The sequence below is a fragment of the Diadema antillarum genome, unplaced genomic scaffold (genome assembly GCF_040938485.1).
Source record: "Diadema antillarum isolate AM-2024a unplaced genomic scaffold, OU_Dant_1.0 scf00000092, whole genome shotgun sequence".
Taxonomy (NCBI): domain Eukaryota; kingdom Metazoa; phylum Echinodermata; class Echinoidea; order Diadematoida; family Diadematidae; genus Diadema; species Diadema antillarum.
In genome coordinates, this window is record NW_027270981.1 from 1,091,715 (window position 1) to 1,113,426 (window position 21,712).

The window sequence follows — 21,712 nt, forward strand, 5'->3', positions numbered from 1 at the left end:
CTATATTCCTTAAGATTGTTTTTGTTTTTTACTGATTTCAATTGTATATTTCCCTTGTTTTCTGAAATGAAATGCGTCAACAATTTCTTATTTCTCATCATTAGAGACAGTATGGGGATTAAAAGTGTTTTCTTTTTTGTTGTTGTTGAATTGCTCTCGACAGCAAGCCGACTGGTATGCTGAGAGGACACAACGCTCCAATCTTCTCCCTCTTCATAGCACCAAACGAGAACAGGATCTACAGTATCTCACAGGACAAAACTGTCAAGGTAAAGCTTCGCATTTCATTATAACACTTTTATTGCTCAATATCAAAGTCATTGTTCTCACATCAATTTCATTGTCTACATTAAGACTATACTGTATAACATTGTTTCAGAATTGATATTGCTGTAAACCCTGAAAGCTTTGTCAGGCAGCAGGTGAGTACAGTGAGGTCAACCAAAAAGTGAAAACTATGAAGGCACTACACTTTATAGTCGGAACTGTTGCTGTGATGTTAAAGGAAGAAAAAAAAAATGTCTGTGTTCTGTATGAAAGATATTGGTCAAAATTGATTGCTATGCTTGTCGAGGCCACTCACAGACAAAGAACTGTCCATTGAAGATTCTTTCATAGTGAGGATACCACAAAACTCAGTAAGATTTTCCACATATGAAAAGTTCAAAACTAATCAAGGAAAGGACCATAGAATAAATGTTCTCTTTATGAGTTACTTGCATAGTTTTGTTGTGGATTATTTACTGAAAAGACACTGTGTTTTAACCCATTTATTCCAGGCTGTACAATGAGTTCATTAAAACATGTTTTGAACACAAATGCAGGAACATATCTATTTTTCTTGCTGACAGTGCAGCATAGTTTAGAGGCCAAACTTGTATTGATCCAGTTATATTTGTAACTCATTTTATGATTTGTCTGCTGTGGCCCGAGGCGTGAAAACGTGATCAATAGTCGTGAAAGGGGAGCGAAGGAAGGAAAGAAAGAAAGAGCTTTGGCCTGACAAAGGCATGTCAATAGGCTCATTGTACCCGTATAGGCAATGTTCATCCCATGTTATCCACCATGCATTAAGAACTTGGTAACGCTATTTTGAGCAGTGTTCAAGACAAGATAGTATGGCAAAAGCTCAAGCACAGATGTAGCAGGTACATTGTAGATTTACTGCGCTCTCTCTTTATGGTCTCTGCAAAAAAACTCTGTAGCTTCCTTCAAACCAACCAGTCCCATAACATCGATGTTCAGGAATGATGACAATACCATGAATTCTGCTACTCTGAAGCTGAAGAAAGATTTTTAAGCTGGCCCATAGCCAGAATATTTTGATGACAAAGCAACTTTTGGTTTATGTTGTAAAGTTTGTGTGTTCCATCAAAAGGTGTGATAGTACTACAACTTACCATTAGTCCAAAGCTCTCACCATCTTGTCTAGTTACTTATGTTGTGAATAGTCTCCTAGTGTATGAATTTCCCAGTTGTGTATGACTTTATATTTTGCAGTATTTTTGTATTTCCTTTAATACTTCTTGTAAATTTGTTTAAACATATCTGACCAAGAGCATGGTGAAGAGCTCTCCTAATCTGCTTTGCAGATATCCCTTGTTGCCTTTTCTCTCTTTCTTTCTTTTATCCTTTGTTGCCTCATTCAATGACTTTCTTCCACGTGACAGTATACATGATACAAGAACTGTTGTATCATCATTCCAGTTTGAGTCAAACCTTGATATCCTTCTTGTTTCCTGCTCATCTAGGGACGACCCCGTGCTATACCTCTTTACCTCTCTGTATCCAACATGCCCTTTCAGATGAAAATGATCTTTTATTCGACATAATGGATCAGCATCTAAATCCGAAAATTGCTCTCTGGAAGTCAATTCATGGATGGGACTCCTCCTCTCCGTCATTGTTCCTGGTGCTGATACGTCCTTCTGCATTGGATATATATTAAGTTGTGACCTCTGGAGGCTCTTTTATCATGTCGGTCACAATTATCTTTTAAGAGTTCGATTCTCTTCTCCCTGCCTCTGATAACAATCGATGTTGTGCTCGCAAAATAGTAGGTCATCATTAGCTAAATGATGGCTTGCATGTTTAATGCATTAGCATTGTTCCTCTTGTTGTCAGAATAACATTCTCCCAGTGAAGACTTTGATGTAAAAGTTCTTTGGATCGTTTATTTCAAAGCTTTGATCACCCGCCACAAGAAATTGCATCGTAGACACTATGACTGCAGATTTTTTTTTCTGCGATGGTGTAAAACAATGATGCCGGACAGTTTGAGGCAAAATGCATTCAAATTTCTGGAGGCAAGCGACACTAATTGTTAGAACTCACCGCATGACTGTCTCCTTATGAACAGCAGCACGGTGTGTGATAACTGAGGGGTAGAAAACGATTCTGCCCCCTTCAGCTGAATTTTCATGAATACACGATTCATTGTCATGCATGTGTCGCCCTCTGCGTTGAACACTTGTCATTACGGTGCCGTATTCAAGAGGACTCATGGGCAGTGTCACTTTGGATTGGGATTACTATACATCTTGTTATATTACCAGCAGACAAGTTTGTCAGTGTGTGCTTGTTACGTACATGACAAAATTGTTTTTGCGAGTCAGTTGAGAAAGAAGTTTACCATTTACTGTTTGAATTTAGGGAGGACTAGTCTTGACTGCATTGCTCCAAGTTATGAAAAAGATGCAGTGGATTTTAAAACAAAGTGTCAATATACAGAAGCATTCTTTAACGTACACTTGTGTAATATTCACTAACAGAGACCTCTGACTTTAAGTGAGACTAGATCCCCACACTTTATGAATTGGATGGACTCTTGTTCCTAGCCACAAAGTAGCTGTCACAAACTCAGATCTCATAAACATGTATTCAGACATCCTTATTTAGTGATTTGAAAGAGACTTAGGGGTAAATGCAACAAAACAAGAAGGACTCAAGAAGAAGTATTGATTGATTCAACCAAAATTGGCTCATCACCTACCCAGACATATATTTTCGGTACAAAAGGGCTCCAGAAGTGACAACAGGCAATGGGGTAACTCCCTGATTGAACAAGAAGGGAGAAAATTGGCTGCAATATATTTCTTTTTGTCCTTTCCTGCATTGATCAGGTCACTTCACATTGTGATGTGCTGCTTTGTCTGCTGGAAGATGTGACGTCAATTCTCAAGTGTCACCTTATATCTCCTTGTGGTTGGGATGGAAGGCTTTCAGCTCCTTGGCTAGGTGTCACTTTATAACTTTCCAGGTGTTTGCTCCTCAAGGAATGTGATTGTGTAACGTATGTATGCACTTCCCCCTAGGGAATAGGGTATCGATTGTGAATCTACTTCCACATTTGGGGAGCAGGCGGGGACAACGGAGCCCTAGTGACTCCTGGGCCAAACATTTGAGTGCACCGGTATATAATTTTGCAGTTACCTGTGTGTAGCCGCAGGAGGCAGATGGTGTTATCTGTAAGTTTTGAGGACAATTTCATCATCCTTTGATTTTGTACTGGATATCCCAGTTGTGATCTCTCTCTCTCTCTCTCTTTCTGTTTTCTTTTTCTTCTGAAACACTTTTTTTTTGGTATGTGTTTATTTTGAGTATTACACTAAAAAGTGTCACTTGATATGATTTGACGTGTGAATAGCAGCTTTAGGTAGGGGTGCATTGTATAAAAACTTCACACTGATTACACATTTTCAAGCCATTTTTTTTTTTTTTTGTATTTAACCATTGGTATCACACATGCTTTCTGATTTGCAGGCATTGTTTTATATTTGTATGTTTGTGTATTATGCATTCAGATATTGTCAAGGCTGTGTTACCATATGTCTCAACTTCAGGGCATTTTCAGTTATAAGTCATTTTTTCTCTTTCTTTATCACTAGCTGCCTGTTCTGATACTTACTAGTACGTGGTATTGATGCATTCCAGATGAATGATTTTGACCAGATATTTTAACACTGATTGTAACCTTTGCCGTACTATTAATTGTTCTTAAATTATCCCAAAATGCAGTAAGTATCTACATTACACATACAAAAAAATCCATGTATTCATAGTGTGCCATAATCTGTCTGTATCCTATTTACCTGTTATCTGTCTTTCCACCTCTCTCTTCTTTGTCTGTCCAGCCATATATCTATTTATCTTTTTATCTACATCTGCAAGTATCTATATATATCTATGTATCTATGTATCTATCTGTCTATCTATCCTTCCTTCCATCCATCCATCTGTACATTCACCTATCTATCTATATGTTTCTATCTATCTCTATCTATCTATCTATCTATCTATCTATCTATTTTTTATCTCTTCATCCATCTATCAATCCATCCATCCATCTATCTCTCCGTTTATCCATCCATATATCTATCTTTCTATCTATTTATTTATTTATCTATCTATCTATTGTCTCCCTCCAGGTGTGGGACACCAAGGACCAGGTGTGCATGCTAACCATTCGACCCAAGACCCACAAGATCCGTGGAGACTTGCAGGCAGCCCACTATAACACCCACTCTCGGGTGGTCGTCGTGGCAACTGACCAGATGGCCGTCCTGACGCACAGGGTCAAGTGAGCTCAAGTCACAGATCATTTCTTACCTGCACGCTCTCATTGCTACTGATTCATTTGTGTGACATGGACAATTTCAGTCAGCCTAGCTTTTATTCATTGTCGCAGCCTCTTATGTGAAAAACATTGTACATACTTTACTTACACACTCTAAAAGTACTGTATTAGATTGGTATTTTATTAAATACTATTGACCATTCATAGTGGGGTGGCTTAGTGACAAATATACTGATAATCGTGACACGCCGGACAAAAGTGTCATTTTTTCCTCAGACATTTGTATATATATGAGGATCAAAATTAGGGGGTGCTCCAAGAAATCCGCTAACAGAAAAAATGAGAAAATGCCCTTAATTTGTACATAACAATAATGTCTGAATTCAAAGACTACACACAGGGCATTCGCCAGGTTTCTGTACAATGCAATGCAATGTACATGGTTGCTAGTCTTAAAATTCAGATCCATAATACGACATATTATGTGCATGTTTACAGTAATACACCATTTTTACTGGTTTTCCTATGGTAACAGGTGGTTAATCTGTGCTGCGGACCTGAGGGAGGTGTGTTGGAATAGTCCAGTTTTCTTAAGCACCTTTTCATTAAATAATTTCATATAATTTCTGGTAAAGGATTTTTTTAGTACTGTCTACCTCCTGTAGAGAAATGGCAAAGAGTGACATGTGACTCTGGCTCAGATACTTTAAATCTTGGGCAATGACTGAGCCAGGTGTAGGACTATGTCACAGTTCATTTTTTCTCCCAGAACTACTAGTTTACCAGTAGAAGAGCTGCATATTCCATTGAGAACTTAAGGTTTTGGGTATTGCCTTACATATTTCCTAACAAATTTAACCCGTTTCCTCCAAAATTGTGTGAATTCCATAGGTTTAGCGCAGGGATTGCCTGGTTCCCGGAAGCAATTTTTATAGTCGGCACCTCCCCTCTTTATATGTTTCTTATTTCTTATGGGGGTATTCAAATGTTTAAAAAGGTTAAAAGTCTGTTTTCATAGATGAAGTTGAATTTAGACAATTTGAATATTTTTAAAGATATATTGATATTTGTAATTTCACTCATAAAGACTTAAAGCGGTTTGAATATTTTTGGTCTGATAGCTATGTATAGACATGTTATTAAAAAGTAAAAGCAATGTTTGATTGGTTCACATTATCCAAAGAGGGTGGGATGTAGTTGGCTGGTGAACAAAGTCTATGGGGAAGTTTAAAAAGTTGATAGAAATGAAACAAAATCGGCATAGAGCAGAATCTAAATCACAATATAATATGACAAAATTCCCGACCCAAAGGCGGTTGATTCTATGATGCTTTATGTCAAAATACATTCCACCCAAAATACATGTGATTGATAGGAGGAAAAAGTATAGTACATTAAAAACAATATAGTTCAACTAACCCCATTAGTCCAGCAGCATAATGAAATGATTGTTAAGTTTTATCGCCTTGTCAATTGAAGATGATGTTACATAATTACAATTATCAAAGTCAGCTAGATCTACTAGTATATCAAGAAACCAAAAAGAAGGGGTGGGGTGGGGAGAGAAGAATGAAGTAAGTTATTAGTATCTGTAGTTTTGGTTTTCAGTATATTCATTTTAATTTCCTTAATTTCTGTTTTGTGTACTAGTAATCTGCCAGGAACAAACACAAGAAAAACTTAAAGGTCCTATATATATACACTTTTGGGAGAGTGACTTGAAAAAAATGTTCAGGATATTACATTTTATGCATAATATGTGTAGGTCTGGGGGCATTTCATGAAGCATTTTGTCCGACAAGTTGTCGGACAAATTTGCTCTCTGCCAATCAGATGCAAGGATTTCTGTAGTTTGAAACAGTTTGTCAGAAAAATATCTGACCAAACTGCTTCATGAAATGCCCCCCTGTTGCATCACAAGACATCCTACCATATACAGTTTTTACAATCAAAGCAAACATATAAAGAGATATCAGTATTTTTCTCATTAAAGCATAAATGCGGACGGTTTAGTCTGGAAACATGTTATCATAGAAATATTGTTCACATTTTGTGTTATTAACAATACTTAACATTGATTATACAGATTCATTTTTTACAGAGGTTCTTTCTATCCGTAACTCACACTTAAGAATAATTTTCAAGCACTAATTTTGGGTTTTTGCCTTTAATTATCCACAAAAAGGAGGACTCAATGCATAAAAGGTGTATGCTTTATTTTTGGAAAATGTTGAGGAGATCAGGAAAATAATATATATAAATGTAGATTTTGGACCTGAAGGAGCAGTTGAAGCATTTTTAAGAAACAATGCCTTGTGGCATCGTTCTTATCATCAAAAATTAATAATGACAAACTCAAATGAAAATTGGAGGGGGGAAGAAAAGATGAACATAATGACATGAGACAGCTTGGTAAAGATTGAACGCTAAAATAGACAATGCAGCCTCTTTTCTCAGTTCATACTTATCCAGAGTGTGTGCTTTCTTTCCAGTACCGGTATTATTATTTAGATAGGTTAGGGGAATCCCTTTGGATTGTGTGATACATCATTTTAAAGCTTACAGTCTGCTCTTTCAGAATCTGTCCTTAAAGGACAAGTCCACCTTCATGCGCACGTGGATTCAGTGAATACAACAATATTAGTAGGACACATCACAGAAAGCTTGGAAAAAATCGTACAATCCGTTCAAAAGTTATGATCTTTTAAGGTATCTGCACAGTCGCGGCTGGATGAAAAGACTACCACAGTGTATGATGTCACATGTGCACATTCTAAGGAAAATGAAATGAGAATTTCACAAAACCATACTTTTTGAATAAAGTTCACATAGTTTCTTTGACTTGCTACTGACGTATGTCAAGGGTAATATTATTCCCCCTGCCTTCTGAAAGAGAAGTCGAGTATCCTTTTGTAAGCGAAAATAATTTATGTTGAATTTTCTTTATTCATTCTTTATATCGTTGTACACATGTGACATTACAAGGTATAGTAGTCTTCTCATCCAGCCTCGACTGCATGAGCAGAAACTTCAAAAATTCATAACTTTAGAACAGATTGTCCAATTTTCCTCAAACTCTCACTGATGTGTTCTACTATTGTTGCTGCATTCACTCAACCCACATGCTATATAGGTGACAAATCTTTGTCTGGCTACTTTTTTGTTGATCAATTATACCAACCCTGATGGAAATCTCTTCAAATTCATAAGTTCTGAAGTCTCCTTTAAGTTTAACCAAAATCTATATATGTAGTTGCCATGGCAACATACCACTTAACACTAATGAAAAGTATTTCAAACCTCTATACATCCCGTTGATCAGTTGCACCTATTCAAATGGAATCTCTTCCAAACTGGAAAATAGCCTCCTGTAACTAACTTCAATTAAAAACCCTAGTTTTGGGTTGCCATGGCAACGCACAAATCAACAATTATATTTGACCCCTGGTTTATACTCTTGGTACCTTCTATACAACGTTCATATCAAATTTTGTGAAAATTGAATCTTCCTACCTGGAGAAATAAACAAAAACATGATTTTTAGAAAAAGTTCATTGACCTTTGACCTTTGACCTTTGGAAAATTCACCCCAAATTCAATCAAAATATTTTACTTGTTCTCAATATTCTTCCTGCCAAGTTTTATCCAGATTGGATATTCCTGACCTCAGAAATAGCCAACAAACCTATTTCACAAATAAAGGTCATTGACCTTTGACCTCTGACCTCCTTCCCAGCATCAATTTTCTTGGAGCACCCTATTTTTTGAGAAGGTACATCATGAAGTACCTTTGGTGAAAAAATCATGCTTTTGTCCGCCGTGTCACGATAATTTCACTAAGCCACCCCACTATCATGGTTAGATGAAAGGATCGTGTGATACTTTTAATAGGTGTGCAACATATGGCAGTCTGTACATTGATCAGTACACACACTACTGGCCTTCTCATAAGAAGGCATTGCTGTGCCAAATACATGTACAAACAAATTCAGTTAAACAACAAATGTACATTTTGCTTAACATTGCTAACACTAATGATATGGATATCTATCAGTAAAAAGTAATATCTTAACTTCTTTTCTTAGATCTCATGAACTACGAGAAATCCCCATCACCCACCGGACACCCATTCTATGTGCAAAGTACAACAGCGAGTTCAAGAATGTAGTCACAACCTCTGATGCTTCGGTAAGTGAATACATGATATTGCTCCTCCAGCCGTTTTTGACGTAGACACTTTGACTTACATTGGTTTACTCTTATGCACAGCTTCTAGGACTCTTCTTGTAGTCTGTTGATCACACATTTTGAAACTCTGCCTGCAAATTAAGTTCTGATTATAGAATTTCATTCATAGGGAGAGAAAGAGATCTCCTGAATTCTGTCCTATTAGCAAATCCCTTTATATCCTGGGATGTGTTGAATATAAAAGTTATAAATAGTTGCAAAAGACCACAATCTAGATCCTAGCAGTGATACAGCTGTGTAGGATATTAATGTTTTTGTAGCTATGTGAACAAATAAACATGTGTTGGTCATTTGACACTATCATTCTTTTTGGTCAATAGGCATTCATGATATCGGAACACGAACTTGCAAACAAGACTGTTGTTTAGCTCGGCCTTTCTTTCGTGATCACATGACAAACGATATCATGTGACTCGTTGATAAGTAGCACTCTACTCTTGCCAGTTTTATATCATTTCATTCATTCATTTTTATAAATGCAAGTTACCCACCAAGGAAAACTAGTCAGTTACACTGTCTTGATGAGCAAGATCCACTTTTTTTTTTACCCCATGCCAGGTCGTTAAACTCTGGGACTTTGAGACTGGTCACCTGGTCTTTGAGTTTTCCCAGGCACACAACAACAATGCCATCACCACCCTGACCTTTGACAACACTGGTCGGAGGTTAATCACAGGGTCAAGGGACGGCAAGCTGAAGATATGGAACTACAACAATGGCCACTGTCTGAAAAAATTAGAAAAAGGTACAGGAATTCTTCTTGATGTTCATATATTTGAATAGAGTGTGACTTCAAAAAGTTTTGTGTTCAGTATGCACAAAACAGATTAGTCTGGGCAAAATCATTAACATCTTAAATCTGTGTGGATTGCATGGGGATGCATTATAGACATATGTCTTGATTTCTGTGGGTGTTGGTATGTAGAGCTTCTTTAACTTTGCTCACATATTCACTTGCATTGCTCATATGAAACCGTGGCTGTGAATAATCTTAATTTGTATATCAGCCAAAGAGTTCTGTTGGGTGGTTAAGAAGATGCTTAAGATGCAATATGTAGTCACTCGCCATGCAATATATAAATAGGTAAGACTTGTGGGGTATTTACATTCATGCATCATTGTTGATATTATGGATAAGGGAAACAAAAACAATTTATTTTTCCTCAAAATACAACAAGATTGGACAATGTCATGGGTTCTTTTGCCAATTCTTTTTTTATTTAGTGTGGATATCTGACATGTATCACGTTCGGCAAATTTTACGGGACTCGCACCAAACAAAAAAGGAAGAAAGCAAAGAAATGATAAAGTATCTAAGAGGAACAAATTTATCAAGGAGACAGCTGTATTGACATGACTCGATCATGTGTCCGTTATTTAATATTCCCACATGAAGCTGAAGGCAGTGACGAAGTGACAGATGTGGTGTACATTGAGATGAACAAGAACCGCTACGTGATCTCGGTTGGCTGGGACCGATGCATCAATGTGTACACAGACTCCAGTGAGGACTTCAGACACATACAGCGACCCATGCCCAGATGGCCTGATGATGAGGTAAGAACCGATTACACAATGTGCAACCACTGAATACGTCATATATTTAGCGTGTCTAAATTTTCGCGAATTGGGACTTCCCAATGATTTCCCAAGTACTGAACGAAGAAATTAGTGTGTTTTCGTGTGTCTTTAAATTCACGAATAGCAATTGACTCGTGAAATTCGCGAAAGTAAAAACCTCGCCAAATATTCGGCGTATACAGTACTCTAGAAATGTTATGTTTGTTTTTTGTGTGGCAACATGGTACCAGGTTGTAAATTCATCTCCCTGTTTGTTATTTTCTGATTACATAGCCACATCTGCATCATGCAGTCAGGGTGGGGGGGGGGGGGGATGGGGAGGACAGAATATAGTAGCGCTATTGATTGAAATGTTTCTGTATGTTAGCAACTCAGACTGATACGAATGAAAATGCACAAACATGCCATTTATGTGTGCCATGATTACATGGCAACTTGCAGTGTCACAATAAAGTGCCAAGTAAAATAATGTTAATGATGTAATATTCATGATTATGCTGTTGGTGATAAATGATAATGATGATGAGGATGACAATGATGAAATTTTGATCGATAGAAAGCCAACAGACTACAGTTATCTGATTACTACAATCTTATTTCACTCTATTACATTCAAACTATTCACAACCATTTAACCCAGAATGAAGGAATAGTAATTTGGTTTCTTCAGAAAAAAGCAAACCACAGCCAAAATACATGTATGTCTTTTGTGGAAGAGAGTTTGAGGAAATATGAATTGTGGATGCATGTCTTGCAGCAAATTATTATGGTTGAAACTGAAAGCTGTAGGAATCATGTGAGCATATGATGTCAAGTTGGCACCATGCCCTCTCAATCTCTCCCCCATACCTTTCCCCTGGAGTCCTCCCACTTAAATTGCCATTAGCATCTACTTGATATATTTTAAAGTCCTGTCTATTTGTTTGCCGCTTGCTCTTTCCTTCCTCATCATTCTGTGCCATGTTTAGTTTCACACTCTGTGTTCATATTTGCACACTTCTCCCATGCCCTCATTCACTTTCATATCTCTCTCTCTGTATGTACATCTGTCTGTGTGTCTGTCTATCTGTTTGTTTTCACAACCTTTCTTGCTCTCTCTATATCTTTCTTGCTGAGATGTATGATGCATTATAAGTTGATATTGCCTTTGATATACAGTTAGGTGAAGTTTGCTATACCATTAAAGGCTTGATCCAAACTGTAATTTCAGATGAGTCCTGATATACATTGTTGTTTGTTTTTCTAATAGCCTCAGTACTTATCAATTGGATTAAAAGTAAATTTATGTCTGCCATTTGATTCATAATTGGCAAACCTTTCCAGAAACTCTTGTGTTAAAAACAGGTGTTTCAAATTGAAATCTCATGATATTTTGTCCAATTTTCGTTGTGAATGAGCAGAAAAATGGTCACAAAGAGGACATCCTGTCTGTGGCAGCCTGCCCACCATCACTCCTGGCAACATCCAGTTATGACGGAGAGATCATCGTGTGGAACCTGGTGTCTGGCTACGCCTACTCACACATCCAGAGCACCAAGTTCTATGAGGAAGAAAAAGGTGCAGGTAAGTCGAGACAGAGTAGTGAAACAGAACTATTTTTGATATCTGCATATCTTTGCTATTTATGTTTTAATTTTTACTGTTAACTTAATAGTAAATGTTGCACAAAAAATAACTTTTTTTTTCATGCTGAGCTAATATTAAGGAACTTGTCTTGTGCTGTGGATGAGAGCAGTTTTTGTACATGGATATAGACATACCTGCATTTATATGCTGTTATATTTGCAAAGTTCTGAGTGAACAGAAATGCTCAAAAATTTCCTCACAGCAAAACATTTCACGTTTACAATATTTTTTTTTTTTCAACTGATAGACCACTACATCAAAATATTCATTACACTGTATTATGTCTGTATATGGTGGTTGTGTCATTAGTTACAAAATCAAAATGATTCTCCATTACATTTTGACCTTAGTGTGCACACATCCTGCTTCAAACGACAGTGAATTGAAATACGTAAAAAAGAAAGAACAGCAACACATACACACACAAGAATGAAGGATTATCACAACATATGAAAGAAGAACCAACTTTATAATTTTGTCTCATCATTTGAATTGATATTATTGATTTGTCAGTCGATGGCGACAACAGTATCTCCAGAGTTATCTTCATTCCTTCGAGGCGAACCAACAAGGAGGCAGCACAACTCATTGCCAGTGGGCCAAGAGGTCAGTACCAGGATTTTTATTCCTACCTAGATTGTGCATGCTCAAAGACACTTTTTAGCAATATTTCCAGTCATAAGTATCTGAGCTAAATGATCCTACATGCTACCAGAGTCTCTGATATTGTATAGATATGAAGCTGTGATTTAATTAGGGTTTTAAAAAAAAAATGCTAAAGGTTTCGAAAGTGTGAAAATCTGTGACTAACCAGACTTACCATACTCAATATTTTCATTACACTTCCATCTCTCGTCTATTCCAGGTTGCGTTCACTTCTGGAATGTATACAACAATGGCCAGCTGTATGGAAAATTCACCTGCGTAAGTAACAAAGATTCCATTCGCAGCCTTTGTCATTTTGAAGTGTCCATATCTCATAATACAATGGTAGTAGTAGTGAATATGCTGCAGTAATTTAGAAAGACACACACACACACACAGAAAGACACGCAGACACACCCACATAATAAGCCAGTTCGTAAGGTTCCACTTTGCGCATGAGCAGAAAAAGGTCATTTGTACCAAGAGGCACGTTGGTTTTTAAATTCACTGAGATGAGCATCTCTCATATAATGATTATTCATGCAATCATTGTAAATGTTGCTTGCCAGTACATCCACCTGACAGCAAGCCTGGTATTTGGCAATATGAATTTAAAACAGTTTTTGTGAATGCATTCATCGCAAAACAATGAAATGGATGCTTCCCCGACGGATGATTGACGAACCATTCTGGTCACTGCAGGTCTATGCAAGTTCCTGCATTGTTTGAACACGAATTCCATGAATTGTTAGGTTGGGCAAGCTTACCGGTACGCATAATGTCTCTTTGAAAACGATTAAAGTGCCTAACCAACTGAGAAAAAAGAAAGGTCATTTGTACCAACGTGTCCATGAGCTAAGTACGAACTGGCTTATTAATTCAGATATTTGGAGCACTGGTCAACCTACTTTGCATATTGATACCTTAGTGGCCTCTAATCATCACACAAGGTCACTGAACTGTATCAAGCCAAAAATTTGATGAATATGGCTGTGGCTTCCTGACCTTGTCAACCTATGTGCTCTCTAGGTGGAAAAAGACATTACTATGAAGTGCAACATGATTACTTACAAGAAATTTCTATCAGAATCCATGAGGCTTTGCTTTTGAAAAGGTAATTTGACATTTCACACATGTAAGACATTTTGGTAAATTTTTGGGTGGTTACATTCTTGATCAAGAACCACAGTAGAACCACTGTAGAAGTAAGTCTTATCTCTTTTTAGGAAGCAGAGTTAGAGATTATTCATGAAATAATAAGTGCATTGCATTTGTGTTACAGGAGGAATTATTTCTGCATGTTGTGTTAGGATGAGTAGACTTGAGGAAAATAAAGCCACTTTGAAAGATATTGCATGTACATATGTCCACTCTCCATTTTCAAATCACACTCTTTTTGCAACATTACAATTGTCTTTTGTAGATGGTGCAAGTGTTTCATTTTTCTTTTCAATTTTTTTTTTTGGCATTTGGATTCAAGGTTTCATTTTACTCATTCTCGTATTCAGGTGAAGAAGCCAGGCACATCCATCAACTGCCTTCAGCTTTCCACCGATGATCTAACTCTCTTTGTTGGAGACTCCATGGGTAAGAGTTACTTGACACTCACAGAATGAGACAACACACATTGTCTGATGAAAAAAAAGATGAGACAGGCTCACATCTGATAGAAATTGAAATGTTTCGGCATGGATAGCACTTCTGTTTCGGTATAGCTTAGTATCCCCCATCCCTCCCCATGGCTGAAATCTTAAAAAAAAACAAAAAAAGGAAGGAGAAGAAGAAGAAAAAAGTGCTGACACAATTACCTCACATACACAATTAGTAGCATCAGCGAATAAAAGGGCTTTGATAGTTGCATTAGAGGGAAAATGTGTATAACACACTGTGATGGGAGGTGCAAGTCAAGGAAATGCATGCATATTTGTTTTTGTTATGTTAATGGTAAAGGTTTATTTTATTGTGCAATAGCTAATATTTTTTAATGTATGTTTGTATATATTTGGATGTATTCATGTTAATTCATGTAAAATATCTGCAATTCAGCCTGCGAGCTGCAATGGATGTTATCCAATAAATATCTTTCAATAATTCCATGGGGAGGTTTTCAAATTGTAAATTGTCCTATAAACAAAATATGGATATTTAGAATGGAGCTTATTTATCTGCACATGTATTTTAAATGCCAGAATGCCAGATTGAAAAAGAATGTGATGTAAGACCTTGAGAGTCACTTGGTTTTCACATTGTTGTACACTTTTTCTTCAGATTATTATTACCTCCGCCAAGGGAGGAGGTTATGTTTTCGTTACGGTTGGTTAGTTAGTTAGTTAGTTTGTCCGTGTGCAAAATAACTCAAAAAGCGGTTAACGGATTGGGATGAAACTTGCAGGAAAGGTTGAGAATGACACAAGTAACAAACGATTAACTTTTGGTAGTGATCCGAAAATTTTGGGGGAATTTATGAAGAATTTTTGTTATTTTTGCAGGTAGGGTCAATGAACTTGGGAGTTCAGGCTGCGCGTATTTGAGGTTTGCATGCGCGCACTAAAGTGCGTGCTCTAGTTTCTGCTAGGGCGAGGCGCGCCATGCAGCTGAGGGTTTATGACGTAACAAAGGCTTCTATATTGGGAAATTGGGCGACTTTCAGCACACAATGCTATATAAGTACGTATGGGGGAAATCACTGATATCTCTATGGAAGAACAAGATCAGTGGTGGAGATGAGCTGCATGCTTGGCGGAGGTCTACGCTCTCAGAGTGCTTTTCTAGTTATTATTTTCTCTCTTTTTTGTAATTGCAGGTTTCATTTCTGTGTGGGACATTGATCACTACTGCCTTCAGAGACCTGACAACATTGAGGAACCTCCTGAGAGTGAGCTACGCCCTTTTCGCTCCAGAATTAGAAACTTCAATAAAAATGAGTTGGGGCATGTGACATCTCTCAGACCACACTCTCTCTTCCTATGTGAAAGCAAACTCTCACAGCTATATTCAGCCAGTTTTGCTTCCTGGTCTATATTGAAGTTTGTGATTGTTTTTTTTTTCTTTCCATCCATCTACCATATTATGTAGGTTAAAGAGGTAGGGACATACATCAGCTATTCCATTTTTTTTTAAGCATGTATTGATCTATCCTTTTATGATGATGTATCTCACAGATATGGACTTGTCTCACATGTTTTGGACTTTGCATGATGAAGAATATTCATAATTATTAATCATTACTTAATAAGTTTCTCTCTGTGTGACTCTGTAGGAAAAAATGTAATGACAAAGATAATCCTAGCTTCCTTTCTGCTTGCTATATATTGAGTAATTACACGATGTAGGTGATATACACATTGTAGCTAATGTATGTAATGTACTTTGATAAAGGCATCATGTGGCTTGTATGTCAGTGAAGCATATGAATACACAGTTGGGCCCTTTTTGCTTTTGGCATATTTTTGTTACTTATACAGACAAATGGGGAGAATATGAATCCTAGAAGCACTTTGATGTTATATTCTTTAACTTTGTGTTATTCTTTCTTGTTTGTTTGCAGTGATGGGATCATGGAGAGGCCATATTCAAAGCATCACAAGGTTTGATTTCATCTATACTTCTTATTCCCATCATGTGTGTAGTAGATGGTGCCTATAAGTACAAAATGCTACTTGCAGTTAGTCAAACTCTCTAAGAAATCAATGTTATGTGCGCTCGAATTATATACTAGGGTCTGCCATGAAACTTATCTGGCTGATGGGATTGCCAGGGTATAATGAGCTGTTTTGGAGAAGTTTAGATCAAAAATGTAAAATAATTGCGATCATGTGCACACAACTTTTATTCCTGAAGAGCCCTCCCCATTCAGTAATGGGTAGGTAGAACATTACATGGTGATTGATCGTGCCCTAGCAATCATTTCTCAACATGCTGCGTGGGACTGACTCTCATGCGAAAAATTGATGGATATAGCTATGGCCTAATTTGTCAAGTTTCGACAATTGATTATGAAACATTACACAGCAATAATGAGCAGATATATTCCCTGATTGCAATACTGTCGGCATACCCTTTTGGTAATACTTGGCATTTTCGTCATTACCAAACTGATATTTTGTAATCGCCACATTTTTCCACACATTTCTACTACATATGCGTCCATTTTAGAGCTAAAATTGGCAGTTTTTGCAGGTGTATGGAAACTATGGATTACTGTTTATGGATGACATTTCCTACCATTTTCCCTCTTGACTTTGTAGCATGAGCCTTGTGGAAGAGCACAGCATCCTCATCACCTCATCCCTGGATTGCACCGTCCGGGTCTGGACCACCGAGGGACACTACGTTGGTAAGAGGAACCCTCCTCTAGAGTGACTATGAGCAATCCATCGTGCCTGTTGCACCATAGCATGTGCAAGCCTCATACCAGAGTTATGGGATGTGTTGACTTTTAGTTTATGTTGGAGCAATCACTACTTTTTGCTAAGAAGCAACTGTTCATTTGGAATGAAATATGCTTTTGTTCATTGTAGTTATGTCATATCTAGTCTGATTAATATATTTGGAAAAACTTTTCTGGATTGGATTGGAAAGGATCTGATTTGTAATCTATTTAATTATTATTATTATCATTTTTTATTTATTTATGTATTTTTTTTGGGGGGGAGGGGATATTGTTAGAACATCACAAAGTCTGTGTTACAAATCATCAGGTCTACAAATACTGTCTTCTGCATCTACACTGTACTATGACAAGACATGAGATATGTAAGTCATTGCTCAATTACATATTTTACACTGGAGATATTAAAGGAGTTAAATTCCTAGTCATTGCACTGATACTAGTAATCAACCCATACAAAAATCTGACAATGACGCAATGGTGACCTCGATTCCAGGAACATTTGGTCAGGACGATCCATGGGACGTCTTCAACCCAGCCACCTTCAAGCACCCCATGGTGCCCTACGATGTCCTCGTCGACCCCCAGAGCATGCCCAACCACCCAATCTTTGACGACAAGTCCCCCTCGGTGTCAGACTACATCTGCGACTCGCTGGACGGCAACCAGGCGGGCGGGGATGCGGAGACGGGGGATGGGGAGAGCAGCAGCCAGGGGGAGGAGGTGGAGGAGAAGGAAGAGGAGAAGAAGGTAAGAGTTAAGCTCGATGCCATTCAAGCTGAGTTGTGTGAGTTTGAAAGAAAGAAAGATGCCCTGGTATTTGCAGAGAGATTGTGAGGTCAAAGAGAAGAGAAGGAAAGGAGGTACAATTTGAAATTAGTATCATGCAGTTTTATATTCATGTGAAAAGACTATTATGCCACATGCATGGAGAAAGAGTAGAAATTGAAAGTAAAACGACGTGCAATGCATTTTACTCTGACAAAGGTTGACAACAGTGTGGAAGATAGGAGAGAAAGTAAGTTCTGATTTTGATTTGTTACCCAACATACCACAAGTTGTGAAAGATTTTTTATTTTTTGTCTCCCTCTGTACAAATGAATTTGTAAGATATTTTCACCCCTCTGCTTTAATAATCTCTCGCTATAATGCCAAAAGTTCACAATCACATCACAATCAATAGTCAAACGTCTTGCCGGACAGTGAAGATGAAATGCAGTAACAACATAGTTGCACAAATTCAGCACTTATGAGATAACTGAATGGTCGGTGGTGAAGACAGGTCTTAGAAAAAAAATGGAAATGAAGGTAGGATTTTGTATGCTTGTAATCCCAAATTCATTACGAGTACAAGTAGCCTTCAGAGAGAAATCGAGGTTGAAATGTGGGAGTGAGAGGGGAGCATGATGGTAAGATGTAAGAAAGTCTGTCAAGAATGGTCAAACCAGGTCTTGCTTCTGTCACACATGAGTTTACATTTCTTCTGTAATCTGTATTAGTGAAACTTGATTGCATGCTGGAGCATTACTTAAAGCCATCTCTCTTCTCTCCCCAGATGAGTCTAGAGGAGTTTTGAGTTCACACATAGTTTGCTCTCTATCTCTCTCCCCCTCTCCAGAGTGACTCTATGACGTACGTCAGCAGTCAGGAGAAGTTTGTGTACAACGACGACATGATTGCGGCCGAACTCAGAGAGAAGCCTTTCAACAGGGGCACGGGCAAGAGGTAAGATTTCCTTGGAGAGTGGCACTCTTTATTACTGGCAGGATGACATCAGAGTCACTCCAGCTGCTGAGTAATAAGCTGAAATTTAATGTTTTGTTTGGTAGGTAGAGGGGAATTTAACCCAAATATATATGTGGATTGGGTGAATGCAGCAATTTTAGTAGAACACATCAGTGAAGTTTGAGGAAAATCAGACAATTCCTTCAAAAGTTATGAATTTTTAAAGTATCTGTGCAGTCACTGCTGGATGAAAAGACTACTCCAGATCTTGATGGCAGATATGTAAAATGATCTGTAGAAAAAAATGCAAAGCGAATCCCTCAAAATTTCATTCTTTATGAAAAATACAAATTCCCTTGACTTGTTACTGGTATATGTTCAAACTGTGCTGAGGTACCTGTTCCAATTGGCATCACATACCTTTCAAACTTTTCCATGCCTAATATGCTTCTGCTCATGAAAACCCTCCAAGTCTCATGATTCTTGCAAATGTTACGCAAGTTTGCAACCCAACAAATATGGTGATAGAAAGGAACAAAGCAGGATGAAATTCAAAGAGGAAATATCAGGTGCTGTATCATGTGATGGTCACTCTGTATAAACCAAGGCAACATTCTTTGTATTTTCTAATAACTTGTAGCAACAACAGTGATATTGCACGTTTAGTACAGCTGTTCTTGCACATACAAGTCTATTCCCCGCATCCTCTTGTTCTTAGTATAACAAGAAGGTGGACATAAGGCTTACGTCTAGTTACTCTTGTCCTTTCAAGGTTGCGCCATGAGAAGTTAAAGGCAATGCCCAAGGAAAGAGCTGTCACCAGTGCCTACCAGACGCTGAAGTGCTTCGAACTGGAGGACACGCCCCCTCCGCAGCCCCCATCCAGAAACAAGGACAAGGTCTCGGACCCATTTGCACTTTCCTAGTGTGTGTGCATATGTGCGTGTCAGTGCCCTGCCCTAAGAGTAGGGAGTCGGACTTGGCCGCGATGCCGGAATTTTGCAGAAACAGGGTGAATGTTCAGACAGGGATACCTCTATGTTGCTTGAACTCATGACATATTGAAGTGGCGGTTAAGAAGTTGTAAAGTAGTAATCATGCTGCTATCAAAGGCAAGAGACATTATGCCAGCTGGAAAGAGTTGTGATGAGTTAGAAAGAGATGAACTCTGTCAAGTTGATGATCAATCTGTAGTGATATCTTGGCTGTGTGTGAAAGCGGTAGCCTTGGTTGCATGGTCAAACATTACTTGTTTGTTGCACTTGTGCACCAAGACCCCAACGTGTGTCCTTACTATAGGGATATTTAGATATGTGCTGTTATTACCTGGGCTAGAAATAATGACCTATGAACTTTCCTTTCACTATAAATCAAATGCACCTCCTTGACATATTGTTTTAGTGACAAAAAAAAAAAGCTGTTGATGCAGTACAGACTGCAAAGTGTCATAAGCCTGTTAACAGGATGGTGTGTTTTAAGCAAAATTGTATTCAGTGACTTAATCTTGCAGAGAATCAATTCAGAGCAATTCCAGACTGATGCTCTAATATGATCGTTCTCATGACGATGACGTGCATAATCTAGCCCAGTAAGTAAGGTTTACAATCCGAGCCATGTGTTCTGTACCGTCCATTTATTATTTATGACCTTCACGATTTCTGTGGCCTCTGACAAAAGTATATTGTTTTAGGAATTCATATGCTGAAGTACTAGAAATCTAGTTGTTTGTTGTGATGAGGCTTTCTGGTCAGTAGCCGATGTATTCATTAATATGCAGACAAAACTAAATTGTGACCCTGCACCACAAAACAAACAAAAAGTCGCCAGACATGGATTTTTAGTTAAGAGCATATTGTGAAAGAGCAGACTTCAAGCTTTAAAATGATGTATAACTCAAATCAAATGGACTCTCCTAACCTATCTAAACATTGGAAAGAAAGCACACACTCCAGAAAAGTGTGAACTGAGAAAAGAAGCTCTGAAGCACAGGGTCTATTCAAGCGTTTAATCTTCACCAAGCTTTGCTACCTGTGCAGTGAATGAGACCAAAAAAAACCCCCCAAAACAACAGACAGGTTTGAAACCACCGGTTTAACCACAATGAAGGGATTATCAGATTAAGCTGAAATTGGGCATGTTCTATTAGCACATTCTGTACATAACAAATGCCAACTTTCAAAGCAGTAGTATCATCCTTCCTAAAGTTATTAGAGTTGAAAGTGAAGAGTATGTACAGGGGTTTTTAAAGAAATTAAAGGGGGACTCTAAAGACACACCTAATCACACTATTCTAAAAAAAGTGTTCAAGATTAACTGCTAAAAAAAAAACACTTTCCTGGTCATCTTATGATCCCAAAATTTAGCATAATGTAGAAGAAGACTTGCTCTTTCAGAAAATATATCAAAGTCAAGATTGACCAAATTGACCCTTTTCACCTATTTTTAGTCCTCGCACAAATTCAGTGCGTGCGACTTTTTGTTCGTTTTGTGGTGCACGGTCACAATTGAAGAGGCCCACTGATAAATGTGCACAAACCAACCATGATGTGCAGACTGAAAATGAAGCCCTATAAGAGAGATAAATTTCTCATGTTCTTGAAAGCAGTAGCTCATATATCTTCTGTTTATTGTTTTAAAGGATGAAAAATGCTTTAAGTACATTCCTTCCTGTAAACTTGATATAATAAATAAAGAGAGTTGCCTTTGGGCCAGATTGTAAGGTATTTAAACATATATATATTCAGCAAATATGTAGACAAAGTTGATTTTTTTGTTTTGTTGCAAATACATATGCCAATGGGCATTAAAACTATAGTTCTGTATTAGATAAACATGTTTTATAACAAGTTCCAGTGATAGATGTTTGAATGCAAGCACAACATAGAAATACTTGTATTCAAAATTGTTTCTCATGAGATGTA

At 37.7% G+C, this 21,712-nt stretch overlaps 1 protein-coding gene across 1 annotated transcript in view; it reads left to right on the top strand.

Annotated features, from left to right (window-relative positions):
• The window catches only part of LOC139718269 (cilia- and flagella-associated protein 337-like), a 130,972-nt gene extending 111,255 nt beyond the window's left edge, over nt 1–19,717 (top strand). Inside the window, exons 12-26 of the mRNA XM_071629751.1 lie at nt 164–269; nt 4,428–4,579; nt 8,662–8,764; nt 9,383–9,569; nt 10,221–10,381; nt 11,806–11,968; nt 12,545–12,637; nt 12,897–12,955; nt 14,185–14,263; nt 15,480–15,551; nt 16,224–16,263; nt 16,924–17,012; nt 17,563–17,816; nt 18,685–18,791; nt 19,564–19,717. Coding sequence (XP_071485852.1) covers nt 164–269; nt 4,428–4,579; nt 8,662–8,764; nt 9,383–9,569; nt 10,221–10,381; nt 11,806–11,968; nt 12,545–12,637; nt 12,897–12,955; nt 14,185–14,263; nt 15,480–15,551; nt 16,224–16,263; nt 16,924–17,012; nt 17,563–17,816; nt 18,685–18,791; nt 19,564–19,717 — 1,819 coding nt within the window. The remainder of the gene's footprint in view (nt 1–163; nt 270–4,427; nt 4,580–8,661; nt 8,765–9,382; nt 9,570–10,220; nt 10,382–11,805; nt 11,969–12,544; nt 12,638–12,896; nt 12,956–14,184; nt 14,264–15,479; nt 15,552–16,223; nt 16,264–16,923; nt 17,013–17,562; nt 17,817–18,684; nt 18,792–19,563) is intronic.
• Nucleotides 19,718–21,712: the final 1,995 nt, after the last annotated feature.